Source organism: Syngnathoides biaculeatus, chromosome 9 (genome assembly GCF_019802595.1).
Source record: "Syngnathoides biaculeatus isolate LvHL_M chromosome 9, ASM1980259v1, whole genome shotgun sequence".
Lineage (NCBI taxonomy): Eukaryota > Metazoa > Chordata > Actinopteri > Syngnathiformes > Syngnathidae > Syngnathoides > Syngnathoides biaculeatus.
In genome coordinates, this window is record NC_084648.1 from 27,463,326 (window position 1) to 27,475,589 (window position 12,264).

Genomic DNA, 12,264 nt, shown 5'->3' on the forward strand with positions numbered 1-12,264 from the left:
CGTTCTCTCAATATACAGTATTCTTCTTCTTCTTTTCCTTTCGGCTTGTCCCATTAGGGGTCACCACAGCGTGTCATCTTTTGCCATCTTAGCCTATCTCCCGCATCTTCCTCTCTAACCCCAACTGCCGTCATGTCTTCCCTCACCACATCCATAAACCTCTTTGGTCTTCCTCTCGCTCTTTTGCCTGGCAGCTCCATCCTCAGCACCCTTCCATCAATATACTCACTCTCTCGCCTCTGAACATGTCCAAACCATCGAAGTCTGCTCTCTCGAACCTTGTCAGCAAAACATCCAACTTTGGCTGTCCCTCTAATGAGCTCATTTCTTATCCTATCCAACCTGTTCACTCCAAGCGAGAACCTCAACATCTTCATTTCTGCCACCTCCAGTTCTGCTTCCTGTTGTTTCTTCAGCGCCACCGTCTCTAATTCATACATCATGGCCGGCCTCACCACTGTTTTGTAAACTTTGCCCTTCATCCTAGCAGAGACTCTTCTGTCACATAACACACCAGACACCTTTCGCCAGCTGTTCCAACCTGCTTAGACCCGTTTCTTCACTTCCTTACCACACTCACCATTGCTCTGGATTGTTGACCCTAAATATTTGAAGTTGTCCACCCTCGCTATCTCTTCTCCCTGTAACCTCACTCTTCCCCCTCCACTTTTCTCATTCACGCACATATATTCTGTTTTACTTCGGCTAATCTTCATTCCTCTCCTTTCCAGTGCATGTCTCCATCTTCCCAATTGTTCCTCTGCATGCTCCCTGCTCTCACTGCATATCACAATATCATCTGCGAACATCATGGTCCAAGGGGATTCCAGTCTAACCTCATCTGTCAGCCTGTCCATTACCACTGCAAACAGGAAGGGGCTCAGAGCTGATCCCTGATGCAGTCCCACCTCCACCTTAAATTCCTCTGTCACACCTAAGGCACACCTCACCATTGTTCTGCTGCCATCATACATGTCCTGTACTATTTTAACATACTTCTCTGCCACACCAGACTTACGCAGGCAGTACCACAGTTCCTCTCTTGGTACTCTGTCATAGGCTTTCTCTAGATCCACAAAGACACAATGTAGCTCCTTCTGACCTTCTCTGTACTTTTCCACTAGCATCCTCAAGGCAAATATTGCATCCGTGGTACTCTTTCTAGGGATGAAACCATACTGTTGCTCGCAGATACTTACTTCTGTCCTGAGTCTAGCCTCCACTACTGTTTCCCATAACTTCATTGTGTGGCTCATCAACTTTATTCCACTATAATTCCCACAGCTCTGAACATTGCCTTTGTTCTTAAAAATGGGAACTAGAACACTTTTCCTCCATTCTTCAGGCATCTTTTCCCCCGCTAATATTCTGTTGAATAAGTTGGTCAAAAACTCCACAGCCATCTCTCCAAATTGCTTCCATACCTCTACCGGTATGTCATCAGGACCAGCTGCCTTTCCATTTTTCATCCTTTGTAGTCCCTTTCTGACTTCCCCCTTAGTAATCATTGTCACTTCCTGGTCCTTCACACTTGCCTCTTCAACTCTTCCTTCTCTCTCATTTTCTTCATTCATCAACTTCTCAAAGTATTCTTTCCAACTATTTTGCACACTACTGGCACCAGTCAACACATTTCCATCTCTATCCTTAATCACCCTGACCTGCTGCACATCCTTCCCAACTCTATCCCTCTGTCTGGCCAACCTGTAGAGATCCTTTTCTCCTTCTTTCATGTCCAACCTGGTGTACATGTCTTCATATGCCTCTTGTTTAGCCTTTGCCACCTCTAGTTTTGCCCTACATCGCATCTCGATGTACCCCACTTCTTCTTCGCTAATCTCTTTCCTTGTATGACTCCCTGTATTTTGGGGTTCCACCACCAAGTCTCCTTCTCCCCTTTCCTACCAAAAGACACACCAAGTACTCTCCTGCCTGTCTCTCTGATTACCTTGGCTGTCGTTGTCCAGTCTTCCGGGAGCTTCTGCTGTCCATCGAGAGCCTGTCTTACCTCTTTCCGAAAGGCCGCACAACAATCTTCCTTTCTCAGCTTCCACCACGTGCTTCTACCTCCGCTCTTGTAGGTCACTATATGTTCCTCCCTCTTCTGGAAATAAGTGTTCACTACAGCCATCTCCATCCTTTTTGCAAAGTCCACCACCATCTGTCCCTCAAAGTTCCTTTCCTGGATGCCGTACTAACCCATCACTTCTTCATCGCCCCTGTTTCCTTTACCAATATGTCCATTACAATCTGCACCAATCACAACTCTCTCGCTGTCTGGGATTCTCAGAACTACTTCATCTAGTTCCTTCCAGAATTTCTCTTTCAATTCTAGGTCATATCCTACCTGTGGGTCATAGCCGCTAACCACATTATACATAACACCTTCAATTTCAAATTTTAGTCTCATCACTCGATCTGATACTCTTTTCACCTCCAAGACATTTTAACCAGCTCTTCCTTTTAAAATAACCCCTACTCCATTTTTTTTCCCATCTACCCCACGGTAAAATAATTTAAACAATGCTCCTAAACACATAGCCTTACTACCTTTCCACCTGCTCTCTTGGATGCACAGAATATCAACCTTTCTCCTAATCATCATGTCAACCAACTCCTGAGCTTTTCCTGTCGTACACCCAACATTCAAAGTCCCTACACTCAGTTGTAGGCTCTGTGCATTCCTCTTTTCCTTCTGACGATGGATCCGGTTTCCTCCTCTTCTTTGTCTTTGACCCACAGTAGCTGAATTTCCACCGATGCCCTGCAGGTTAGCAGTGCCGGGGCCGGGCGTTGTTAACCCGGGCCACGACCGATCCGGTATGGGACTCTTTAGATGAACCCTCATATTTGTTTGGCACAGTTTTCACGCCGGATGCCCTTCCTGACGCAACCCTCTGCATTTATCCGGGCTTGGGACCGGGCTACAGATTGCACTGGTTTGTGCCCCCATAGGGCTGCATTGTTCTCTCAATATACAGTATATTTGTATTAAGTTGTAAAAACGTACAATAAAGGGTATAAAAACATGTCTTGGGTGGTTTTTTTTTGGAATAGGGCATCGAGCAGAACTTCTTGGAACTCATCCAGTCACAGAACTTAGCATTTTCTATTTGGGCAGGTCCATTTGATCTCCATGGTGGACGTATGCAGTAAGTAGCTGGTTGATGTCATATTCATGATCTTTTTTTTTTTTTTTACATCTATAACTACTGATATTTGTCAAACTTTTTTTTTTTTTTTTTAACTGCAACACCTTTGACTCTAAATGACCAGATTAAGGCAAAAGCAGCACATCTTTTAATGTTAACAATTTGGTGCCGGTCCAAATTAGGACAATTCAGTATTGGTGGAGGTCTGCAGTCCACCAAGTGTTGTTCCGTATACCCGTCTTCCAGGCAGCTGGCTTTGGAACAACTGTATTACAAGGGACCCTATTGTCTAGTGCAATATGAACTTACTGTGACAAGATGTTATGTAAGAAACAAGTGAGAACAGTATCGAGTTAGGAAGTGGCCGGTACCAGACTCGCCTCAGTTCCTTGCTGGCCCAATTGAGGCTTAACTACCATAGTTGGGATTTTGGCGATAACCGTAATCCACTTCCGGATCACAACAAGCAAACGAATTAGTGAAGTGTTTATGAAGAATTATTTGGAGTGTGGCCTCCCAGTACACCTGATATAATATCAGAAATATGACCAAAATATGTATTTTAATATATTTAATAGTGCACTCTGATTAAACTGTACAGAAATAACATTAATAAAAAAGATAAAGGATTATTTTTTCCATTTCAATAACAGAGCGTAACATTTACATTACAACAAAACCATACAAAACAAACATATCTGAGATATAAATATATTTGCTTTAAATTAACGTTCATTGTCGTGTTATTATTTGGTATAGCGACATGGTTACAGTAAAGATATTGACATTGGTTTAAGTGAAGAATGCAGACAGCGGTGTTAAAGCAAGTGAACAACTACACGGAGAGAAGCTTGTTTTTCTTTCTTTTTTTAAAAAGCACACAAACATGCAATCTGCCCTCATCTTTACAGTAAAACCTGTAAAATCTCCACCTTTATAAAAGGACCTTTTCTGTCGCCATTTCTTTTCTACAATGAACGTGTTGTGTTTTCATGCAGTTTGACAGTCACAATTCTTAGAAATGACATGTGTTGGTGTGCAAAGTACACAGTTTCTGCTGTGGAAAAACCTGGAAAGATCAAGGGTGCTTTTTCTTGGATTTGGTCTGTTTGTATCTATTAAAGTCTTCAACACTAATCATTCATTGAAATGGAATGTTCAGGAAGATGTCATGGTGCTCTCCCGCTGCTTTTGGTGAGCCGGCCACCATTTTGTATTCTCTCCTCTCCATCCCACATATCATTCTGTCCCTGGGCCAGTACATTCAGGTCTTTCTTCAGCTATGCACTCATCAATCTGTGCAACATCATAAATATAGTATGCACTTCCTCCCACGGGTTGTTGCAGAGAAAAAAAAAAAAAAAAAAAAGGGACGGTCATAAGACAAGACAAACAGACAGCATTGATATTAGGTGTGGAAAGAGTAGTTCACGTATACGTGGTGCCATGAAAGTGTATTGGCCCCTTTCTCAAATTCATATTTTCCCATTGTTTCCCCACCTTGGTTACGATCATCCAACAAATGTCAATATCAGACAACTATAACACAAGTGAACTTAAAAGGTCATGATAAAATGGTGAGTTCATTCATTAAAAAAAAAATCCAAACTATCCAGTTTCCTGGCTTTGTGTGAAAATGTAATTACTCCTACTTGTTAAATTTGTAATGAATCATGGCTAATCACAGGTTTTGATTCGTTTTCACTGATCACACTCAAGCTTGATTATTTCCAGAACTGGTAAATCAAACAGAACCTGTCGTGACAAAAACAAGTCAGACAAGAGAGTGAAAAAAGCTGCAACAAAATAACAAAATCCAAAGCAATTTGAGAACAGTCATGAAATAAAATCATTGACAAATAGACAAAAGCCATTTATAAAGTTTTAGGATTTCAGTGATCCATAGGGAGAGAGGTATTATCATCACATGAGAAAACACGGAAAAGTAATGAAGCTTCCCAGGAGTAGCCGGCCTACACATATTACCACCCCAAGAGAACAGCAAAAACTCTTCCAGGAAGCCACAAAGGAACTCAGGACAACTTCTAAAGGAACAGGCCTCACTTGGCTCAATTAAGGTCCGTGTTCATGAGATGACAATAAAGAAGAGGCTGGCAAAAATGGCATCCATGTTCCGAGTTCTGAGGCGAAAACCACTGCTGACTAAAAAGAACAAAAAGGGCTTCCTTTTGGGGGAAAAACAACAACATCTAAATGATTCCCCAGAATTTCTGGAGAGTATTATATGGACTGACGAGGTGAAAGTTGAGCTCTTTGGAAGGTGTGTGTCTTAAGTCTGCACAGCATTTCTGGAAAAGAACATTCACACATGGTGGTGTAATGCATTGTTTTGGGCTGCTTTGCTCTTTCAGGACCTGCATAAGGGTTAGGGTTAGGTCTTGCTGTTCTTGAGGGAACCGTGAATTCTGCTCTTTAACAGAAAATCCTGAAGGAGAATGTTCAGCCATCAGTTTGTGCCCTCAGGTTGAAGTGTATTTGGGTTCTGCAGTAGGATAATGATCAAAAACACCTCAGCAAGTCAACTTCTGAATGGCTTTAAAAAAAAAAAAAAAAGGTTCTAAGGTGGCCTGCTCAGAGTTAAATTTGAATCCGATTGAGAAGCAGTAAGATGACCTTGAAAAGGCGGTTTGTGCTGGAGAACCCTCCATTTTTTATGAATTCCTAGAAATGTGCAACTGTGACTGGGTCAAAATATCTCCACAGAGATGATAGAAAAGGCTTTATTTCAGGGGTTGCTGTTGAGAATGGCCCAACCATTTATAAGGTTTCGGGCACCATTACTTTTCCTACACAGGACCAGCTAACTTTGAATAGCTCTTTTTCCTTCAACAGGTGAAATCTCCATTCACAAACAACAGTGTAAGTTCACTTAGATTATATGTCTTATATTGGCATTTGTTTGATGATCTTAAAGTGGTTAAACTATGTAACACTATACAAATTTAAGAAGTGTTTTTCACAGCACTGTACACTGCAGTATGTTAGTTGCATTCATGAGACATGCAATCACCTTTGCTTCTCAGAAGCAATAGCACTCTTTGGATGAAGCCACACATAGCATCTACTCAATGTTCTTTGGCCCACATATTTGGATGGCAGGACGAGGGGGCATTTTGTATAGTAACATCAAGAATATGGTTTTAAAAAAAAGTCCTTCAAATCCAGGAGCCAAAGTTCTTCCTTGTTTTTGTGTTTATGGAAGGTCTTCCTTACTCTTGGATCGACATTGAGAAGTCAGTCTCGTTTCTCCATGGACAACATGAAGGAATCACGAATCCGCGTCACCTCAGCAGCACACAAGTGTCCGTGAAGTTTGTTGTACCACTCCGGGAAGCGACCCCTGTGGAACCAGACAACACAGTGTCAACACATGCACTCCACAGTTTCTTGTGATCGTTTCCCAAATCTGACGCTGACGCGGTACTGTCATTTGCAAGTGGTCGCAAAAGATTAATCATGTCTCACATTATAAATCTGCATGAGGTCACGACAAAGGGGTGAAGAAGGAAGTCAAAGTAAAATACATGAACATTTGAACTGAACCTGTTCCAAAATGCTGCTAGACTTATAAAATATCCTCATTTCAATCATTAAAAGCTTTTTTAAACTCTGTAGTCAATTAAAATAAATACATTTCATCATTCTGAACTGTCAAACAAGTGCAAAAAGAAGATAACCCCTGTTAGTCAATCTTAAAAACAAATATTCAGTTGATTGATTAATTCATGGTTAAGAATTGTGTATATTGTTCTGAGTAGTTATATTAGTTTTAAATAATTAAAGACAAAATGTAGTACAGTACACTACTTGGCTGCAACAACATGAGGTCATGTGTGGAAAGTTGAGATCCATCTATACTATAGTACATGTATTGCAAATCCTCCTGGCAGCAATTATCTGCTCAAAACAACGCCATGGAAACAGGAGCTTTTATCCCATTCAATATCCAATTACCAAATAGCCATCCTTTTAGGCAGCCATAAACATAGCAGCAACAGATCCCAGATTCTAATTACATTCAGCAAAGGGCTGATTATCAGATGTCCCTGAAAGATTATCTTCCACACCCAGCATGGTTTGACTGCTCCCAGCATGCGTTGTGGCACTAGGCACAAAGATGTAAATCAAGTTTAAAGTGCATGTTTTATGTCAATTATTTCTTCAGTCATTGTTTTATATGTTTTATTATTTTCTTGTAATGTTATTCATTTTCCTATGGTGTGATAATTTTAGTTTAGATGTGACACCGGGAGTTTGAACAACATATTGAATAGTGATCAGCCTACACTTCGCAGTGTTGAGAAATTTCAAGTGTTCCTCACTGTCTCATGAGGGCCATCATATGGTAGCTTTTTTGCACACTGGTTTGACTGACTTGTGCACACTAATGTGAAATGCATGTGTTACATTGTACTTCATTGGAGTAGTCAAATAATAAAACTTAAAGATTTCACAATTTGGTGTGGACATTATAAGGTGCCTGTTTAGGAGAAAATTGAGGACTTTTAAGCCAAACTTATCACTTTGAAAAGATGGTACATTATGAGGAAAATCTGTGAATATGCAGCGTGGAGAACGGCGAATTGGCAAGAGTGTACTGTACTCTGGTTAGGACGTAAACTTGCGATAAGGGATAAGGATATGGAGGCAGGTACACTATGTGTGCTGTGCTGGTCACACACTATGAAATGGGCTAAGCTGTCAAAAATAGCTGTGTACAATATACTACGTTTTAGTTCTCACAGGTTGTGTCTCTGCTCTTAGACCTGCTTTGAGAGACCACTTCCGCGAGATTTAGATGTCTTGGAAAAATTGTTTTCCGTGTGATTTATACTGTTCATACATTATAAAACCAAGTGGGCTATAAAAAAAGAAAAATATTTAGAGCTTGTTGTGTGATCAATGCCAGAGACTAATTTCAACATCCAAGTAAAACAAAAAGAACACTGACCTGCAGTCAATTCTGGAAATGTGCGTGAGTCGGGACTTGTTGGCTCCCCAGGGTTCGATTAAGTAGCGTGAGAGGAGAACATTGACGCGCACACCCACCACGGGTGCCGCAGCGTGATCCACTGATGTAGACACCAGGGCACATGCCCCCTTTGGCAAATCTGTTATCCATGTTCTGGTGGAAAGCAAACAAGGTTTAGACAACAAGTGTCACAACTGTGAGGACGTTAAGATTGAGAGATATTTACCGGAGCACCAGGTGGTCCCTCATGGGATGGGGAGCCATGGTGTTCCGGACATACTGATACACCTCAGTCCTCTCGTCCAAGCTTTCCACCACACGACTCTCGTATAGGTCCTCATCCCAGCGCGCCTGCTCCCTCAGCAACCGGGTCAGTACCTCCTCAGGAACTGCAGGCACCTCCACGGTCACCTTCCACAGCCTCAGTGGGAAGCCGTCGTGTACCTGAAGGAAACAACAACAAGTGATCACTTCCAAAGAAACTCATTTTGCAATTTTGAGGGATGGCTCATGGATCATTTTGTCAACAAATAATCATCCTAATTGCAGGTGCATCTGAATTCATTGGAATATTGTGGAAAAGTTGATTTCAGAAGGTCAAGTCAAAAACTAAATTTATCACAGACTAATTATAAAATACTTCAATATCTCAGATTGTTTTCTCTATCTAATATTCTAATAGTTTATATAGGAAGAAAACACAATTTACAAATTCTATACACTTCACAACGATAAAATAATTGAACAATGAAAGATTATACTCTACGGAATCTGTGTAACTAACAAATTTTTTGAATTACTGAAATACAGTACATGATGTTTTCCACAATATTAAATATTACTGACATGATCTTGTATGCCACATCAGATTTAAAATAATAACATGAAATGAATAGATTAGAATATGAAATATAGAAATGGCAAGAACCAAAGCACACTGGACAGAGGCAGACACAAAACAGATTGTTGAATTCTCATTTTTAACACTGACTTTTACACAGAGTAGAAGGCACTATTAGGGAATTTCATTATATTTCTTAATCTTGCTTGTGCTGAAAAATGCTGTGACCACAAAATGAACAGCTAACAGAAACTGTGAAGTGAGTTGGGGGTTTACAAATAAAAACAAACTGAACGAAATGTGAAAGACAGATCAAAGTAATCAAGAAACCCACTCTGGAAAGAATTTCGACAAGATGTTGGAGTCAGTCTGTGGGAATTTTTGCCCATTCATCCAGAACAACATGATTTTGGACCTCCGAGTGGGCCTTCTGCTTCCCAATATCGGCTCATGTCTATCCCAAACATGTTAAATAAGATTCTTCCACCTCAAAATCTGCCAACTATGCAAAGGTCCTGATTTCTCTTGGTTGATGAATTCATTGATTAAGAGGTGTATCTTTAAGAATATACAGCCATCCATCCATTTTCCATACTGCTTATTCTCATGGGTCGCGTGCAAGCTGGGGCCTTTCCCAGCTGACTCTGGGTGAGAAGGGAGGGTACACAATGAACTCGTCGCCAACTAATTGCAGGGCACACGTAGACAAACAACCATTCACCCTCATACAGTATTCACACCTACGGACAATTTAGAGTCTTCAGTGAACCTCCCATTCACGTTTTTGGAATGTGGCACGAAACTGGAATACCAGGAGAAAATCCACAAAGGAGGCATGGGGCAAACAAGCAAACTTCACACAGGGAAGGCTATTTGAATCCGGGTCATCAGAACTGTGAAGCAGATGTGCTTGAAAAACTTGAAAAAAATATAAGCTTTCTGTTGTACGTTTTACTGTCTTTTGCATGTGAATGCGGTGTCATCCATCATAGTGATTTATTGATTTATTGAGTCATGCGTTCAGGCACAACGACCTGTTTGTGTTCCGGGCGCCCTCCAGCCAAGTAAGCTGTTTCCTCCTTCCATCAGATGACAGAGATGGCACTTTCAATCCTGAAGCCTTGTGACTTTGAGATAACCCCTCTTATAGAGACCCGACACACTAAACATGGGAAATGTGACCCAGGGAGAATGGAATGTGTGTGTGTGTGTGTGTGTGTGTGTGGTGTGTGTGTGTGTGTGTGTGTGTGTGTGTGAGAGACAAGCTGATGTCATAGTGAGACACGGTCCAGTGCTGGAGAGGGGAATGAGAAGCCAAGGGCCAGGCTAGTTTCACACGGATGAGTTTCTCAATACAGGAAACTTTAACTGTGGCTTTTCCACAAGATATTTACAGAACAAGGACAAAGGGGACAGCTGGACAGGAAACAGAGACAGCAGAGACGACACTTTGATGGACTGTTTACACTCAGGAGACATGCTTACTGACCACCAGTCTTTTTTTAATAGGTCATTCATCTAAAGTTTGTGACGGTTGGAGCCATTCCCACATGATGTATACTTATATGAGTATGAGCAAAGCGATTGACATGATGAATTACCTTCCGATAGGCCAGTTCAGCTTGCTCGGTGGTAGAGAAACTGTCGTAACCTTTAAACTTGTCCTTGGCTTCCTTGAGGAGAGTGTCAAGACCGTCACGCAGATAGGAGCGGTATCCTCCTCCTCCACCATCGCTACCCGACAGTTCCTCCAAGGGTCGCGGTAGCAAGGCCTGTTCCACATATGAGTTCCTACAGCGTCTCATCTCCTCGGGGATCTGCAGGAGGACAGGAGGGAATTTACATTCATAGCATGTGATCTTCACAGTGGTGCACATGATTTCTTTGCTTGACCCGGACTGTGTAGGGCACTAAATGAAATACTATTGTGGGAACTCATTGCATAATAGTATTTGATTGCATATTGTATTGCAGCACAGTTTTCAGGTTCGGGGTTCAAATCTTGGTTCTGACATTCTTGAGTGTTTGTATAATATTGCCATGCTGGTGTGGTTTTTCTGGGGATACTCCATCTTCCTCTCCCATTCCAAAAATGTGAATGTTATCTTAATTAAAGACTAAATTGTCTATGGGCATGCATATGAGTCTGAATAGTCATTTGTCCTTCCAGTTGTCTGGCGACCAGTCTAGGCTGTACCCCAACTCTTGCCTAAAGTCTGCCGAGACAGGCTCCAGATTCCTAATGAGGACAAGAGCTCCAGAAAACGGATGACTGTATGTGTACTATTTTATATTTGGCATTTCCAAAATTTCCTAATTTAATTCTTCCAGTACAAAACAGTGCAGACATTTCATTTTCATTCCCGAGAACATGGGTTAAACCAGAGCTCATGCACACTCACTGATTTACGAGAGTTGAGAAACACTCATCACTGAGGTAGCATTCAGTAAAATTATGGCCTGCCAGATGAAGGATATGTTAGAGATTACGTAACCAAATGTTGCAAATGTGATCTTTACCTGCAAATCTTGCCAAAAGGCAATACATTTTTAGACCTTTACTAATAGGTAAATTAATGTTTTCAGATTCTCATGGTCTGGTAGATTACAAATTTACGGTTACAGATGAGAAGCCAAGCCTCCCCAGACAACAGCACTTTACTTTTGTCCTGGGAAATGGAATAAAGCATATCAAACGATAACAATACTGAATGAATAATAGAATAAATTGAAAACATGTCATGTTCTTTTTGTTTCATCTCATCACTTCATATTCCCTTCGCAGTTTGACATTTTTCAAGATTAACTGACAGTATTATTTATTCCCAAACAAAGGCTTAGCAGAATTGAAAACAAATTGTCTTTTTTATGAGGCTTGACTGGCAAACAGAAATTAAATGAAAGACCAATTATTGCCAAGGTAACTCTATTAGTAACTGTGGGATGCAACCATGACAGGAAGCTTTCCCATAATTTGATTAGGCACTCACCCCTAATGACACACAGCATGTTGCCCCTTTAGCGTGTGCTGTTGCGTGTCAGCGGGCAGCGACTGTGCCATGGTTTGGGATTGAAATTGGATTAGTAATCATGTAGCAGGCTAATTATTTCCCCTTGATCCGCGATAGCTCTCTCCTTGTGGACAGTCAACAACATTGGCGGAGATATTTCTGCTTATTCCTTTAGTGCACCGTTTTGGGAATATTTATTTTGCGTTACCATAGCAATGCTAATGTCAAAGACGGCATGGTTTGAATCAAATGGTTATGTAACCAAAT

The 12,264-nt window shown here is 41.2% G+C and overlaps 1 protein-coding gene across 2 annotated transcripts in view; it reads right to left on the reverse strand.

Annotated features, from left to right (window-relative positions):
• Nucleotides 1-3,708: 3,708 nt before the first annotated feature.
• Nucleotides 3,709-12,264, reverse strand: part of dlc1 (DLC1 Rho GTPase activating protein) — a 125,085-nt gene continuing 116,529 nt past the window's right edge. For both annotated transcript variants that reach the window (XM_061829165.1, XM_061829166.1), the window contains 4 exons: nt 10,588-10,803; nt 8,372-8,589; nt 8,125-8,298; nt 3,709-6,513 (listed from right to left, as the gene is read on the reverse strand). In XM_061829165.1, the coding sequence (XP_061685149.1) occupies nt 6,408-6,513; nt 8,125-8,298; nt 8,372-8,589; nt 10,588-10,803 (714 nt within the window). In that variant the 3' untranslated portion in view covers nt 3,709-6,407. The remainder of the gene's footprint in view (nt 6,514-8,124; nt 8,299-8,371; nt 8,590-10,587; nt 10,804-12,264) is intronic.